Raw genomic sequence first — 14,800 nt, 5'->3', positions numbered from 1 at the left:
TTTGTGGTTGTTGCGGTGTTTTTTGTTTTTCTTGTCGATTTGCCCGCGATCTTCTTCGTTCACTTTTCTGAGTGCCTGTTGTTTGGTGGGCTATTGTTTTGGGCTCGCTGCTTGGGCGTGTGGGGTCTGGGTTTTCTGTTCTTGCGTGCCGGCGGTGGCTTGGAGGTGGACTTGCGGGGAGATCTGGTCTCGAGCGTCTACTATTTTTTCTTGATCTGGCTCTCCGTTGATGTCCTGGTTCGTGTTGCGTCGGTGCTGTTGGTTGTGGTTGGCGCTGGGGTTGTCGTTGTGGGTGGTCATCTTGTCGTTGAGGATGTTGGCGGGCAGCGGCTGGTTGTTGTCGCGGTGCTCGTCTTGGTGGGTCCCTTCGTTGCGTTCGACGTTGATGTTGGTGAGCGTTTCTCGTGCGGCTTTGTGTTTTTCCGTGTCGTGTATGGGCTTGGGGTCGGGGTGTCGGTCTTCGGGGTTGGTCGTTTGTTGCCTGTGGTGTGCGCTGGGTTCGGGCGGGTTGTTGTTTTTGATTTGCGTGGAGTGGTGCAGTTGCTCGTGCGTCTTGTGCCTGTGCGCTGCCTTGTCGTTGTTGTGCTGGTTGGACAGGTGGGGGATGGGTTGGTGGTTTTGTTGCGGCGTCTTGGTCGTGTGGGCGCCGCTGTCTCCCGTCGGCGTGGGTTTGGGGTGGTGCGTTGCGTGTTTGGGGTTTGCTTCGCGGGTGGGGTCGTTGGACGTGTTGAGTGCTTTCTGTTGGTTTTGGTGCATGCGTTGCAGTTCGTGGGGGTTCTCGGGGTAGTACTGGTTGCGGCGGAGCGCGCAAACCCCGGGCATGGCCCCCTTTGGTTTGTGCTCATGTCAATGTGGGAGCGTTTCTGTTGTCTTGTCGTCGGGGCCGTGGTGGGTTTCGGCTTCCTTCTGGGTGTGCGTGGTTGTGCTTGGTTGTGGTGGCGGATGTCTTGGCGGGGCGTGGGCGCGGCGCGACTGCGTTGGGGGGTTGTGTTGGGTTGTTGCGTTGGCGGCGGTGGTTGTGTTTGGGGGCTGGTGTTCGTGCAGTGCTGGCGGTCCCTGTGGGGGTTGTTGCGGGCGGGTTGCTGTGCCCTCCGGCTCTTTCTCCACGTTGTGCCTGCTCGCGTGTGGGTGTAGCTAGTCGGTGGCGTGCTTGTTGTTCGGGGCGTGGGGTGTCCTGGTCTTGAGGTTTCGTTGGGCTGGGTTGTTCGTGTGCGACGCGTTCGGGTGGGTGTGCTGCTTGGGTGGCTGCGTTGGCTGTGGGAGTGGGTTGGGTTGTTGTAGGTTGCGTGTTGGTTGTTGGTGCGTGTGGGGGGGCGGGGTCGGCTGGGGGTGTTGTCGCTGGGGCTGGGTGGGGCGGGGCTGGCGGTTTCGGTGCGGGTTTTCGGCGGCGTTTTGGGTTGGTGGCCATTGCAGGGCCGGGGTCGTTGTCCTTGACGTTGTCTTGTGTTGATTTGGCGTGTTGTTTGAGCTCTTTGCGTTTCTGTGTGAGCTTTTGTTTCTCGACTGTGGCGCCATTCGCGGCGTCGTCCTTGTGTTTGACTGTATGGCCCTGTTCATGTGGGGCTCCTTCTGTTTGGGCGTGCGTTCGTCGGGGCATTGGGTTTCGGCCTTGGCTGTGTTTTGGCTGGCTTGTCTTCGGGCTCGGCTTGGGTGGGGTTGTCCGTGCCTTGCCGTGTCTTCCGCGTCGGTTTCTTGGTCTTTCCTGGGGTGTCATTTGATGGAGTTGGTTCTCCCCGCTGTCGTGGATGTTTTGACTGTTTCGTGTTTCTTCTTTTTGGAGTTCGCTTGGCTGTGCAATGCCTTGCGTCGTTTGGCATTGTTGAGGTAGTCGTTATTGGCCGCCGTTCCGGAGGCGAACGCTCCTTCCACGGCGGCTTCGCGGTGGCGGTTGGGTTGACTGGTTGTCTTTGCCTGTTGGTGGGCTTGTCTTGTTGTTTGGCTGGTTCGTCTGCCGCCTCCGTCTGTCGTGTCGTGGTGGTGGTTGGGTTCTTTCTGGTGGTCGCGTTGGTCCAGCGACTGTGGCATCGTCCCTGGGTCGTTTTGGTGTTTTGCAGGGGCGTAGTGGGGTGCTTTCGGCTGTTGGTTTTTGGGGGCTGCGGTGCCCGGCTGCTACGGGATCCGTTTCTGTGTGTTCTCGTCCCGGTGGTGGTCTTTTGTGCTGGTCGTTTTCGTGTGGCTGGTCTGGTTCGTGTGGTTCGTGTGTCCCTTTGGGGCTCGTGCTCTGTGTGTCAGGCGGTTCTGGCTGTTCTCGCGTCATTGGTCTGTTTGTGGGGTGCGGTTGTTTCGGCGTGTCTGCCGCTGGATCGGTGGCGGCGGACGCTTGTGGTTGGCCTTGGGGCGCCAATGTGCTTTTTTTTGCGCGACCGGTAGTGCGGGGCGTTTGCCGCGTCGCGCGCTGTGCGTAGGCGTTGTCGGGCGGGCGGGTGGGGGGGGGGTTGTGGCTTTTCGTCGTCTGGTTCCTACCGCTGGCTCGTGCTTGGTTGTGGTGTGCCTTGGGGGGGTGCCTCTTCCTGTTTTTGGAGTGTCGTGGCTGACGTTGTCTTGGTTGGTTGGGCAGGTGGCTTGCTCTGCAGAACGTTGCTGGGTCTGGTTCGTTTTTTGTTGTAGGTCGGGCATCTGCTTCTTTGTGTGTGTGTGTCGCTGGGGTTGGTCGTTCTTGTTGCGGTCGATGCACATCTTGGGCGTTGGGTTTGGCACGTGGTGGTTGTCTCCCCGTGTGGAGTCGTTGTTCCGGTCGTTGGTGGTTGTCCTGGGCTTGATCTCGGACGCGTAGTTGCGCTCGTTTGAGTTGGATGTATGTCCCTGTTTGCTCTTTCTTACTAGTAGTGGTAGTCCTTTTGCTGGTTCTTGGTGGTTCTGTTCGTGTGGGTGGGCCATGGGTGCGGTGTAGATGTTGTGCCGCGCGTTCTTCTGTGCGCTCGCTTGGGTCTTGGGCTGCTTGCAGGGCGTGGCTTGGGTCTTGAACGTGTTGGCGGTGCGTTTGTGCTGGGCCGCGGCGTTTTCTCGTTCGTTGCAGCCGCTGCTGACGTCCTTCTTGACGTGGGTTGGTGTTGTTACTGCTCTGGCATCTGTGGGGCAATGTCGTGTTGTCGTGGGTGTCGCGTTTGTTTTTGTCGTGTGTGCTGCTTTCTTTGATTGCGAGCTGGGGGGTTAGTACGTCGTTCGCATGCTTGCTTGTGTGGCGGGGCTTCTGGCTTGCGGCGTGGGCTTGTTGCTTTTGGGTGGTTGGTGGGGTCTGGTGTGTTCGTCTCTCGGCTGGGCGCTACTTGTGTCGCGTGTTGCGTGGGTTGGGGTGTCGAGTTGGTTCTGTGCGGGTGGTTTCGCATGGGTTGTTGGGAGTGGTCGTTTTTGTGCCGGTTTTGTCGCATCTGGCGGTCGTCTTGGGAGGGTTGTGTTGCTGTGTTGGGGGGCTTTGGTTTTGTGTGCGGCTGGGTCTTGGGCTTTGGCTGTGGTTCCGCGTTTCGTTCCGCGTTGGTCTTTTTCCGTTTTTGGGCGGGGAGTGGCTTCTTGCTTGGAGGGCCCGGGGCCGCGTTGTGCTCGTTGTGCTTCCGCCTGTTGTATTATTCGCGTTGTGGTGCTGGTGTTCTTGGTGGTTCGTGTGGTTTTGGGCGCTTTGCTTGGGTGGTTGGTCTTGGGTGTTGATTTGGTTGTTGTTTTCTGACTTGACGGGGGGTTGTTTAGTTTTGACGCATTTTGCTTGGTCGATGATGTGTACGGCTGTTGTGTGGTGCTGATGTCCGGTCTTGTGGAGCTGACGGGCGCGGCGTCTGTTGCTTCGCGCCCGCGGCAGGCGCTCGTGATGGCGTTTGTGGGGGACGGTCTGGTGGTTTCGTTGATGTTTTTTATTTGCTTCGTGTCGACGTGGTTTCATGGATTCGTTTCTTCTTTCTGTTTCTATATATTTTGTGGCTGGGTGTTGCTCTGCGTGGATCTTTGTGTCGTTGCGTTCTTGAACGAGCGCCTGTGCTTGGGTGTGGTCTTCTTCGCCTTCGTGGTCGTCGTCGTTGGTGTTCCGTAGTTATTGTCCCCGTCCTGTTCTTCTATGCTGTCTTTTCGTCCCCCCGCCGTTGGTTTTGGATGCAGGAGTCGTGTGCTCGGGGGCCTCCACCATGCTGTTTTTTTTATTGATCTATCGATCTACTTTGTGTTGTTCTTGTTTTCATGATGTGTGTTTGTTGTCGTCTGTTGTTGCTGTTTGGTTCGGTTTGTGTTTTGTGTCTGTCTTGGCATTAGCTGAGGTAATTTCCGTCTGTGGTGAGCGACTTTTGTGTCTGCTTGTCGTGGTGTGTTGTCTTCTGGGGCGTGGGTCGCGTTTCACCTTCGTCCACTGCATTTGGTGGCGTTTTGCCGATTCTTTGTAGTGCTTCTTCTTCTTACGTGGTTGTATTGTCCACCCTGGCTTGCTTTCCCATCTGGGGCCTGCATCCTGGTGTGTTTTTAGGTTGTTTCAACCCCTTTTGGTTGGTTTTCATCTTTTTTTCCGACCGTGTTGGAGGGTTTTGCGCTGTTTTTTATTCTGGGCCATTGTTTTCTGCCCTTTGTTGATGCATTTGTAAGTGTTCTCGCGGTCGGTAGTTTGTTCCTCTTAGTTTTGTGCGTTTTGTTTTTGTTTGGCTTTGCTTTCTAGCGTTGCTTTGATTGACTGTTTGCCGCATTCTTTGCTCGACGTTTTTTGCCGTTATTGTTCTTTCGGTTTTTGGTTTTGTATCAAATTGCATGTGGTTCATGTTGTTTTGCGTCGCTGTCCTTCTTGTTCGTATTTCTTTATCTTCTTGTTTGTCCGAATTATGGTATTAATTTACCACGTGTGAGAATAAAATAGATATACTTGAAATGATCATACAAACGTCGAGTCAAGTAAACATTTGTATATAATATTTCGTCCGTCTTCGGTAGCGATGGTACATGATAATATCAGGTTAGATATTCAAGATCTTTGCTTGTAACGCTCTTCGTACGCAAATCGACAAGATCAACCACGCGAGTAATGACTCCCAACACCCACACCTCTTCAACGCAGACACCGATGCCACCGTTGTGGCCGCTGCGGCACCAGCCACGGACACATCCGACTTTAAAGGTACGCCGACGCTGCCTACCTTCGATTACATGTCCACACGTAGGCGCGAACCACCTGCGCAAGATCTTGAGCACGTTGTGCGACGAGACCTGGGCGTTGTTTATGCTCTTCGTGATCGCAGCGTCGACCCAGAGCATCGCAGGTACAACTGCATGCGCTCTCGAGTCGAAGTGACATCATCTTGCGTTCTTCCAGGCATCTATGTGATTGTGGCAGCCAGCATGGTCGCAGTCGACCATCGCATCCGCGGCTTCATCGCGGCGGAGGACGGCGCAGTGCCTCGTGTGTTTCTCGCGCTGTTATGTGCTCGGATGGCCTTCGACATGTCGGCGTACAACGGCGACGCGACGCCTCTGCACACGCTCTTCAAGCGCATCCCGGACCCCATCAGCCTCGCCGACATGGTCTGGATGGTCATGGTCAAAGGTACTGATTCATCATCTCTCGTGTCCTGCATGTATTGTATCAACCAGTGTCACTGATATTCTCGTGTAGGCGTCATGCTACGACTAGTCAGCCTGAGCATCGAGGTCTTTGCGGGGCTCCTTCGAGAGTGGCAGTCCATGGTCACAAAGCGAGTCGTCCGCATGTTCATGCGTTTCAAAGGCATCCCTTCACCCCCAGGTAAGTCGCCCCTTCAACCCCGTCGTCACCTCTTGTCCACGGTAGACACACCAGCGCCGCAACTCACCGCTGCAAGGCGGGTGCGCGCGTTCGTGGGAATGCGTCGGCAAGTCGACCCCCACTTTGCTTCGATTCTGGGTGTGACCAGTGACCAGTTGCCGCCGTCCTTGGCCGAGTTTCTCTCCAACATCCCGACCCCCACATCGTTATCGCAGTCCTCGGCGGCGGACGCGCTGCTGTCGTCCCACAGTGACGCCACCCTTCCACCGACTGCAAGCGGCGGCGTACACACGGACGTCCTGTCCGAGGTGCAACAAGAAGAAGAAGACCCGAACGCGTCTGCCATCCAAGCCCTCAGCGGCACCACCCAAGTATTATCGGCGCAGGACGGTCACATTCAACAACCCGATCAAGGGCTATCTGATCTAGAGCCACCGACAGCCGAGAACCCTCCTGAGGTACACCCCCCCCAATTCATGTTTCACGGTGCTCAATACATGACTGCAGTACCTTAATTTTGGCTACCCCTGCTTCGAACAACATTTCTTGACCAAGTGACCTAAAATATAGCTTTCTATGTTCACCTTTCTGTTGCATGTTCGAAAGGAACTCTGGTGTGTAACCCATGACTTGGTTGATTCGTTGGTTTGGTCTCTCGTGGTATTGCATTATGCTGATATTGGATTGTCTTATATCGTAGGCGTCAGGGCTGCCAGACTCTGCGATGCACGACACGTTTCCTCAAGTGGTCGCGCAATTGGTGGGCGATGCCATCTCGGCAGTGCCCGAACAGGGATGCGCGGCACGCCAGCCGCCGCCGAGACTGCGCAGCCGCGTGCCCAGTTCACAGTACACGACCGGTCGGGGATTCTGGGGCGCCGCGCTGAACCCGTCGTGCTGGCCACACATGTTCCCCCCGACGACGACCCCACCCAACCTAGAGTAATCATATTTATAATATACACTTCTTCACATGCGTCGCTCTTTTCTAAGGCACTTCGTCAAGTCAGTGTGTTTGATGTTTAGCTAGGGATGGCAGCATCGTTGGAGCCCCACGCCTGACACCAGCGTGACCGAGCACATCAGAATACTGACTGCAGTGGCGACAGAACGAAGAGTACTGTAGTCGACCAAGTGGGGTTGTTCTCGCGTTCAGATGTCCTGGGTTTGGTCCCAGCCGCAAGAGGGGACTTTTTCCGTGGCCTTAGCCGCGTAGTCGTTCTGGTGGAATTGGGGCAACCCTCACGGTGGGTAGACAGTAGTAGCGAATTCGTCATCTATGCTGATCCAAGAGTTCGGATTTGGCCCTAACGATATCGCTAAATGTGGGTGGAGGGCAACGTGGTCAGTATACTTGTACTCGTAGTCGAGCTGTGATGTTGTTTTCAACCAGGTAGCGACTGAAAACAAGATTTAGAGTTACGCCCATGCTGCTGTAAGTATAACCCGAGTAGAGTTGGCCGAGCCCTGACTCCACCGTCACCATAGTGTTGCCTCCATGCATATCTCCAAATCGCTTAATTCTGCTTGCATGAACCGCCATCACAGCCCTCCAATGTCTAGGCATGAGAAAACGGTACCACGTTGAAGTACGGAAGGTTGAATAAGTAGTGACAGTCGATTGGCCAAAAGTGAAACGCCTGTTTGGTTCTGCCAATGGCATGAATCCATTCGAAATGCAGTGTCCAATCAAAAGTCGACATACAAAAGGCAAGACAACGGCGGCTATATTTAGACCGTGCGTATAAATAGCCACCTTGGCCACATAGCAACTCAACCACATCAGCAGCATCTTTGTCGTCGAGTGACGTAACAGGAGCATGGGGGAGGAAGTGGAGAAGCATATTCTGCGCAAATACGACTTGCTGCAAAAGCTGGGCAAGGGCGCGTACGGAGTTGTGTGGAAGGCGCTGGACAAGTCGACTCGGCAGCCCGTGGCTCTCAAGAAGTGCTTCGACGCATTTCGAAATGCCACCGATGCCCAGCGCACGTTCCGCGAAGTCATGTACCTGCAAGAACTCAACGGGCACAACAACATCATCCGGCTGCTCAACGTGATCAAGGCCGACAACGACCGCGACATTTACCTCGTGTTTGACTTTATGGGTAGGGGGACTAGTATTCATCTTTCGTGTTAACCTCTTATATGACGCGTGATTAGAAACGGACCTCCACGCGGTTATACGGGCCAACATCCTCGAAGAAATACACAAAAAGTACGTCACGTACCAGCTCATCAAAGCGCTCAAGTTCATGCACTCTGCGGATCTATTGCATCGAGACATCAAGCCGAGCAACTTGCTCTTGAACGCCGACTGCCACACCAAACTGTGCGACTTTGGCTTGTGTCGGTCCGTGTCGGAGCTCGGTGGACCCAGCCCCGTGCTGACTGACTACGTCGCCACCCGATGGTACCGCGCGCCGGAGATTCTCCTTGGCTCCACGCGGTACACCAAGGCCGTCGACATGTGGGCCGTGGGGTGCATCGTCGCAGAGATGGTGTCTGGCCGCCCGACCTTTCCCGGAACGTCCACGATGAACCAGCTGGAGCGCATTCTGGAGGTCACGGGGGCCCCAACCGCGGCCGACATCGAGAGCATCAAGTCGCCGTTCGCAGCGACCATGTTGGAGAGCTTGCCACCGCCCAAGACGCAAACCCTCGAAGAGTTGCTGCCCAAGGCGACCCCGGAAGCCATCGACATGATTCGCAAATGCCTTTACGTACGTCCTAGTAGTATGTTTAGCGTGGCTGATTGACTTGTAGTTTGATCCGACCAAGCGCATCTCGGCCGACGACGCAATCAAGCATCCGTTCGTGACCCAGTTCCACAACGACAAGGAAGAGCCCGTGGCGAATGCACCGTGCCAGATCGTTGTGGACGACAACACCAAGTACTCGGCCGCAGATTACCGTGACAGATTATACCGCGAGATCATCAAGAAGAAGAAGGAAGTGCGCCGCCAAAGCACGCAGCAAACCATATCAGGTACAACTATCTGTCGCATTGAACCCTACTGACACATGGTTGGTCTTAGATGCAACCACCGCGCCCTCCTCTGCCGCTAATGTAAAGTAACGACACACACAGTGCCTTCGCATCTACTGGCGTCCTGCCAACCGCCGCCGCCACCACACATGTGCCATAGCTTTCTTCTTTTTCAAATACATGCCATACATCCTACCAAACAGGCAGGACATGGGTTCTTCCCTTTTCACCTCACTATATTCTGCGTCAATTGCCTCTCTCCCCCCCGCTCAGCCGTTCAATCCTGACTACTGTGCCAGATCGATGTTACCGTTAGGCAGACACACATGCAATACAGTCTGTAAATAGTGTAGTTGGTTTCCGTAGCACCAGAACACCTGTCACAGGCCATCCCACGAGATTTCATTGTAGTAGTAGTCTACGTTACTGGATGACAGAAATACTCTAAGTTGACCTTAGTCCAACACGTTCATCGTCATTTGGTTCGAAATGCGCTCCATTTCGCGCTCGTACTGGTTGTCTTGTTGCGCTTGGCATGTCCCAAACCCCATGGCGGCTTGTTGCTTTTGGTGGTGGCTTTTCACCGCAGCATCCTGAGACAATATCGCAGAAAACCCCGGCGGTGGGAGCACGCTGCCGCCGGCCTTGGAAGGAGGAGGGGGCTGGAGCGCGGAAAGGGGGGAAGGACGGTCTTCGGTGGCGGCCATCGCCGAGATGAAAAGCATGCGCACCGCCAGGGGCGGTACTTTCTCGGCAGCAAACTCGCGCTGGGATAGTGCCAGCACGGCCACCGCGTTGATGTGGCCGGTCATGACGTGGCGTCGAATGGCCGACGCCGTCAGCGTCGGGTCTCGCAGGAACGCCATCAGGTCCGCTTTGGTCACGATTCTAGGACTGCTCGGGGGCTGCTCGATGGTGGTAGGGATGTTGTTGTCGTCGTGTTGTTGCTGCTGGTTGTTGTTGTTGTTGGGTTCTTCGCCACTGTAGATGGAAGCGGTATGGCGGATGCTCTGGTCGTCTGCACAAGTCAAAGTCGGTTCGGTCACATGCGTCCAGTCGCTGTCGTTGGTCTCTGGGCAATCCTCCTCTAAAGTGTACTCGAGATGTGGTAAATCAGCAGGAATGCCTGCGGGGTCAGTATCAGGCACAGCGGGGGCAATATCAGGCACAGCGGGGGTCGTATCAAACACTAGTGGGAAGGAATCAGGCACCGTGGGGGCAGAATCAGGTATAGAAGGGAGGGGGGTATCAGGTTCAGTGGGGACGGAAGCAGGCGCCATTGGAGTCGTATCAGGCACAAGGTGGGACACAGTATCACAGAACGACTCGTTCGTGTTGGGAATGAGTGGTGCAATGTTGCAGGTAGATGGTCGTTTGCGGTTAGGATGAACCAAGCAACACGTGTGAGAGTCCTGTTGCACGGCGGTCGGAAGGCGCAGCGTGGGGGGACGGATGTGGTAGCTGGCAGCTTCGAATGTGTGGACCGGAGGTGCGGCGCTGGGCGGCGATGGGGCAGGGGTCGTCCGTTCGCAGGTTTTAGGACTGCGCAGGAGATTCGCAAAGTACTGGGGCGGGCCCTTCTTGGGGGGTGCTTTTTGCTTGGGTCGTTTGGTTGCCTTGGCGACGGAAAAGCCTGTCGGTGATGGGGTGTGGCATTTGATTCCGTCGTCGTTTGGATGGATGTAGACGTAGTAGAGCCGTCCGGTGGTGACCGCGCCTGCGAGCGTGAATGCCCATGTGAGTCCTGCCACGACGAGACTGACGACCGAGTGTTGATCCCATCCCCATAGAAGCACCGTGCGAAGAAGAAGGCTGTGGGTTTGTTGCACGATCCAATGAAGGACGACCCAGATCATGCCGTCGGGATGGAAAATGAAGCTCGTGAGAGACAGAAACGTGAGCCACGCGAGGTAGCGAGACAGCTTGGACTTATCGGTCCGTTTGTTTGGTGGGGGCGCCGCCGACGCCGCCGCGAGGCCGAGCGGCACCAGAAGCGTATGCAGTGGAGCCATGCGATCGGTTGAGAAATAGACGAGGAGTGTGTCCGTTCATTGCAATGGGTTGACAGGAGTTTCACGTTTCTATCGCCGTTTCGACTTGAGTCGTTTCGTGGAAGGGATGTAGGGCGCACGACGACGACCCAATCAAAACAGCGGGGGGAGATTTGGCAGTTACGTTTGTGGCAGTTACGAAACCCGCCGCCACCGCGCCGCCGTCGTCGATGCACCCATCGTCGTCGTACCAGCGGCGCGAATACGATGCAAATACCAAGCAGTGGATGAAAGAGGTGATTTTCGTAGTACAGGGCTGTTCGGTGATGGATATTCTGTTGTGTTGGACACACTTGACCGAGAGTTATCATGTGGAACCAGGCGTTGGTGAGTCGCGAAGTGATTGACGACTTGGAAGCTGTGAACCGGAAACTCCAGCATGAACTTCTACACAAGGTGCAGCCATTTGTCGTGGACTAGATATGTGACATGCATTGCCATGTGCCATTAGACAAGAACGCTTGAGGCGATGGACGCGTGTGTGTCGTCTCTCGGTGTGTCAGCCAAGGTGAGGTCGGCCATGGAAGCCAAGGCGGCGACGGCTCTGTCCGAGGCCACCGAGGACACGTCGACGCCGAGGCGGTCTCCTCGGAAGCCTCAAGACGCATTGGTCCGCGGTGGTCCTGGGAACAAGTACGTGGCTGGGTATAGTAGTATTCGCTCCATGTTGACAGTAGCGACCAGGTTCTCCTACAGCAGCGAAGACTACACCAACTACGTCGATCAGTACAGTCCCCCCAAGTGCGCACATATGGAGGAGCCATGTGTACAGTAAAGTGACTTGATATGATTAGAGACCACGAGAAGATTTCAAATCCAAAGAAGCCGTTGCCATCGTCCGACGTGAAGGTGTCGTCGCCTCGTCGACAGAAGCACGACCCTCAAGTGTTTGGAAGTACCAGTGACGCCAACAAGTATGTACAGTCGTCTTAGCTTATGGCCACGAATGGCTGGATATATACATATATATATATATACATGGCATGACGGGTATTGCGAGCAGGTTTCATCACGGCAGCTCCGAGCACTTGATGATCGTGGAGCAGCACAGCCCCAAGAGGTAAGGGTAACATAGTGCCTGGAAGTCCTTGATGGAAGTACGGTAACTAGGACACGAGAAGTGACCGAGTGCCCAAAGATGGAACAAGCGTTCATCTCTGGTTCAGACTCGTATCAACAGACTGCTGCGTATGCAAGCAGCTACCCAGGCCAGGTATGTACTACACATCGTAGCTATGTACCAGCCGTTGGGCAAGGATGAGTCGACCGATTGCTGGGCTAACCTGTGTCATGATGTCGTAGACGGAACGCAACGACTTTGGACGAAGTTGGCCCTTTCACCGAGAAGAGAAAGCCCTGCAAGAGTCGAAAGACTTGTTTGGGAATCCCCGCAAGCCGCCTGGCAACCACATTCCGCTCTCCGCGTAAGGACCTCCTATGTTTCAACGTTCCGACGTTCACATGCCATTGATGGGCGGTAACACGGGAAGTGTACAGGGCCGAGACGGACGCCATCGATAAACTCGTGCGCGACAGCCCCAGGAGGAAAGGCAACAACCACCACTTTGTAGACTTCCATGGCTACAATAGCTAGCTCGCGATCTTGGATTCGAACTTAAGATCGTTACGTACTTAATCGACTTTCAAAAGTCGTACATAGGGAGGATACTTCGAACTTAGAGGGTCATTCGATGTGGTTGGTGGATGGAAAAATTTAACGAAACTTGCATCTTCGCGAGTTGTCGACATGGCGTTGCCGCCAGAGTACGTGGATGGGCTGTATCGGAAGGTCCTGGTGTCCGTGAAGGCATCGAACGGCATTCCCACCGACGAGGAGGACTATCACTTCCAGCACAAGTTCAATCAAGACTTCCGCGACGGAGTCGACGCACTCGGCGGCCGTGTCACGTCGCTCCTGCATCGCCTGCGCAAGGCCAATTTCCCGCGCAATGACGACAACGGCGACGACGACATTGTCGACTTCGATCCGTTGGAGGAGAACGGGGCGTTGACGGACCTCGTCGACGGCCTCCTGGAAAAAGCGACGCAGCAGATCATTCGATTCCAGAAAGGCGACGTGGACCCGTCGCCGTCGACTGCCGCGGCGCCACCGGTCGTCCTTCCCACGACGTCCAAGGTATCGTCCCGGCCACAGGACTCATTCGAGGACAAGGTGGATAACTCGGACTCGCCGTTCGTGTCGAAGTTGCGCGCCAAGTTGCATGCAGCGTCGACACCGGGCAACCCCGTCGACGACGACGACGACGACGTGTACCATCCATATCGCAGCGAAATCACAAACCTCACGTACCAGCCTTGGCAAGTCGAACCCACCGTGTCCCATCCCGGCATGATCTCCCTGGACGACGCCACGTACACGTACGTGGACACGCCGGCGGCGCTGGCGGCGATGCTCGCGGAGCTGCAGGCCGCGCCCATGTTGGCCGTGGATCTGGAAAACCACAGCTTCCATTCGTTCCAAGGGTTCTTGTGTCTCATGCAGATCTCGACGTGGACATGCGACTGGGTTGTGGACACGCTAGCCCTTCGGTCGCATCTCCACGCGCTGAACGCCGTGTTTTGTGACCCGACCAAGCTCAAGGTCCTCCACGGCGCCGACTCGGACATCGTGTGGCTGCAGCGCGATCTGGGGCTGTACATGGTCAACATGTTCGACACTGGACAGGCGGCGCGCGCGCTGCAGTACCCGCGGTTCTCACTCGCGTACTTGCTGCAGACACATTGCGGGATCACGGCCGACAAGCAGTACCAGCTCGCCGACTGGCGCGTCCGACCCTTGGACGAGCACATGATCAAGTACGCCCGCGAGGACACGCGGTACCTCCTCTACGTGTACGAGGTTCTCAAGCAGGAGCTGCTGCAGGCAACGCCGGCCAACCTTCTGCATGCGACGCTGACCCGCAGCCAGGCGCTGTGTCTGAGCGTATACGCCAAGCCGCGGGTGCCCACGCCCGACGATGTGAGCTACCTGTGCTTCAAGCTCAAGGCGACGGTGGGGCTACAGGTGATCTCGGACACGCAGGTCCGTGTCATGGAGCACCTGGTCGGGTGGCGGGATACTCTCGCTCGACGCGCGGACGAGTCGCCGGGGTACGTGTGCCCGAACGCGGTGCTGATGAAGATCACCAAGGGACTGCCGTCGACGCCGGCGGCGCTGTTCCGCCTCTGCAATCCGATCCCGCCGCTTGTTCGAAAGCATGCGCACGACATCACGGTGCTGTTGAAGCAAGCGATGGCGGTGAGTGCCGAGGAGGTAACGGCGACGGCGGCATCCCCGCATGTTGTCCAGCCCGTGGAAACGACGCGGGTGCAGCGACGAGGGGTCGTGGTCGGCACCAGCCAGCTGGATGCGTTTGAGGGATGGACCAACGTCGTGGCGCGGACAGCCACCGCCTCCAAGGCGGCGAGTCTAATCTCCCCCAAGAAACCGAAGAGCAAGACACAACAACCCAAAGACAACACTCAACCGCCGCTGTTTGCGTTGCAACATGAAGGAACCCAGGACGATGGGGCCTTGGACGTTCTGGAGCAAGTTCGTCAGGCTTTGGCCAGCAAGGAGTTTCATGTCGTCGATGTGTCTGGGTTGGGCCAACCCACTGCGGCTGCGGCAACGGCGGCGCCGCAGCGTGTGGTGACGCCCAAGAAGGAAGAAGCGGCGGTGCCGCTGTCGCTCTCGGAGAAGTACCCGAAGCTGTTGAAGAAGCGCAAGGCGGACCAAAAGTCGGCATCGACGGTGGACGATAAGGAGGAGGTAGAAGAAGAGGACAAGATGTCGTTCCAGTCGTTCGACTACGCCAAGCAGTCGCTGGCGCAGACGACCATGGACTTGGACTTGAAGCCCGAAGTTCGGCACAAGCGAAAGAAGGGTGGAGGGTACAACCCGTTCGTCCAGGCCACGGACGAGACCGGCATGGCGCCCATCAACCAGAAGAAGGGATACAACGCCCCGCGTAGCTCGACTTTTCGATAGAATGATAACCACATATATGTATATGCTGCAACCACACTTGGACATGATGGACGCGCGTTGCAGCAGG

The 14,800-nt window shown here is 56.1% G+C and overlaps 9 protein-coding genes across 11 annotated transcripts; 5 read left to right on the top strand and 4 right to left on the bottom strand.

Annotated features, from left to right (window-relative positions):
• Positions 1 to 90: 90 nt before the first annotated feature.
• H257_15331 (hypothetical protein) lies at positions 91 to 822 on the bottom strand (the record flags this gene model as incomplete). The annotated part of the gene is made up of 1 exon (XM_009843398.1): positions 91 to 822. The coding sequence occupies one exon, from the start codon at positions 820 to 822 to the stop codon at positions 91 to 93; it is 732 nt and encodes a 243-aa protein (XP_009841700.1).
• Positions 823 to 841: 19 nt separating this feature from the next.
• H257_15330 (hypothetical protein) lies at positions 842 to 1,597 on the bottom strand (the record flags this gene model as incomplete). Its single annotated transcript, XM_009843397.1, has 1 exon — positions 842 to 1,597. One exon carries the CDS (start codon positions 1,595 to 1,597, stop codon positions 842 to 844), a length of 756 nt encoding a protein of 251 aa, XP_009841699.1.
• A 113-nt stretch (positions 1,598 to 1,710) lies between these two features.
• Positions 1,711 to 2,025, bottom strand: H257_15329 (hypothetical protein; the record flags this gene model as incomplete). The annotated part of the gene is made up of 1 exon (XM_009843396.1): positions 1,711 to 2,025. One exon carries the CDS (start codon positions 2,023 to 2,025, stop codon positions 1,711 to 1,713), a length of 315 nt encoding a protein of 104 aa, XP_009841698.1.
• A 228-nt stretch (positions 2,026 to 2,253) lies between these two features.
• On the bottom strand, positions 2,254 to 4,412 carry H257_15328 (hypothetical protein; the record flags this gene model as incomplete). The annotated part of the gene is made up of 4 exons (XM_009843395.1): positions 2,254 to 3,068; positions 3,158 to 3,552; positions 3,716 to 3,820; positions 4,378 to 4,412. 4 exons carry the CDS (start codon positions 4,410 to 4,412, stop codon positions 2,254 to 2,256), a joined length of 1,350 nt encoding a protein of 449 aa, XP_009841697.1.
• Positions 4,413 to 4,833: 421 nt separating this feature from the next.
• On the top strand, positions 4,834 to 6,721 carry H257_15327 (the record flags this gene model as incomplete). Of its 2 annotated transcripts, XM_009843394.1 has the most annotated exons (7): positions 4,834 to 4,857; positions 4,924 to 5,080; positions 5,124 to 5,222; positions 5,276 to 5,506; positions 5,576 to 5,704; positions 5,750 to 6,162; positions 6,405 to 6,721. In XM_009843394.1, the coding sequence occupies 7 exons, from the start codon at positions 4,834 to 4,836 to the stop codon at positions 6,648 to 6,650; spliced, it is 1,299 nt and encodes a 432-aa protein (XP_009841696.1). In that variant the 3' UTR covers positions 6,651 to 6,721. The 2 variants fall into 2 exon arrangements, with proteins under 2 accessions (XP_009841696.1, XP_009841695.1); XM_009843393.1 differs by having other exon boundaries at positions 5,576 to 6,162.
• A 744-nt stretch (positions 6,722 to 7,465) lies between these two features.
• H257_15326 (CMGC/MAPK/ERK7 protein kinase) lies at positions 7,466 to 8,926 on the top strand. Its single transcript, XM_009843392.1, has 4 exons — positions 7,466 to 7,810; positions 7,866 to 8,425; positions 8,469 to 8,691; positions 8,741 to 8,926. The coding sequence occupies exons 1-4, from the start codon at positions 7,525 to 7,527 to the stop codon at positions 8,779 to 8,781; spliced, it is 1,110 nt and encodes a 369-aa protein (XP_009841694.1). The 5' UTR covers positions 7,466 to 7,524; the 3' UTR covers positions 8,782 to 8,926.
• Positions 8,927 to 9,076: 150 nt separating this feature from the next.
• H257_15325 (hypothetical protein) lies at positions 9,077 to 10,730 on the top strand. The gene has a single exon (XM_009843391.1). It carries the CDS (start codon positions 9,679 to 9,681, stop codon positions 10,078 to 10,080), a length of 402 nt encoding a protein of 133 aa, XP_009841693.1. The 5' UTR covers positions 9,077 to 9,678; the 3' UTR covers positions 10,081 to 10,730.
• Positions 10,731 to 10,850: 120 nt separating this feature from the next.
• On the top strand, positions 10,851 to 12,407 carry H257_15324. 2 transcript variants are annotated; one of them, XM_009843389.1, is made up of 9 exons: positions 10,851 to 10,978; positions 11,064 to 11,138; positions 11,194 to 11,375; positions 11,427 to 11,483; positions 11,537 to 11,656; positions 11,746 to 11,802; positions 11,853 to 11,955; positions 12,045 to 12,166; positions 12,240 to 12,407. In XM_009843389.1, exons 1-9 carry the CDS (start codon positions 10,913 to 10,915, stop codon positions 12,334 to 12,336), a joined length of 879 nt encoding a protein of 292 aa, XP_009841691.1. In that variant the 5' UTR covers positions 10,851 to 10,912; the 3' UTR covers positions 12,337 to 12,407. The 2 variants fall into 2 exon arrangements, with proteins under 2 accessions (XP_009841691.1, XP_009841692.1); XM_009843390.1 differs by having other exon boundaries at positions 12,045 to 12,407.
• A 47-nt stretch (positions 12,408 to 12,454) lies between these two features.
• Positions 12,455 to 14,769, top strand: H257_15323 (hypothetical protein). The gene has a single exon (XM_009843388.1). The coding sequence runs from the start codon at positions 12,490 to 12,492 to the stop codon at positions 14,731 to 14,733; it is 2,244 nt and encodes a 747-aa protein (XP_009841690.1). The 5' UTR covers positions 12,455 to 12,489; the 3' UTR covers positions 14,734 to 14,769.
• The last annotated feature ends 31 nt before the right edge of the window (positions 14,770 to 14,800 follow it).

This window comes from Aphanomyces astaci (genome assembly GCF_000520075.1).
Source record: "Aphanomyces astaci strain APO3 unplaced genomic scaffold supercont1.69, whole genome shotgun sequence".
Taxonomy (NCBI): domain Eukaryota; phylum Oomycota; class Saprolegniomycetes; order Saprolegniales; family Verrucalvaceae; genus Aphanomyces; species Aphanomyces astaci.
Note: the sequence above shows the minus strand (reverse complement) of the source record. Positions and strands in the feature narration are given on the sequence as shown.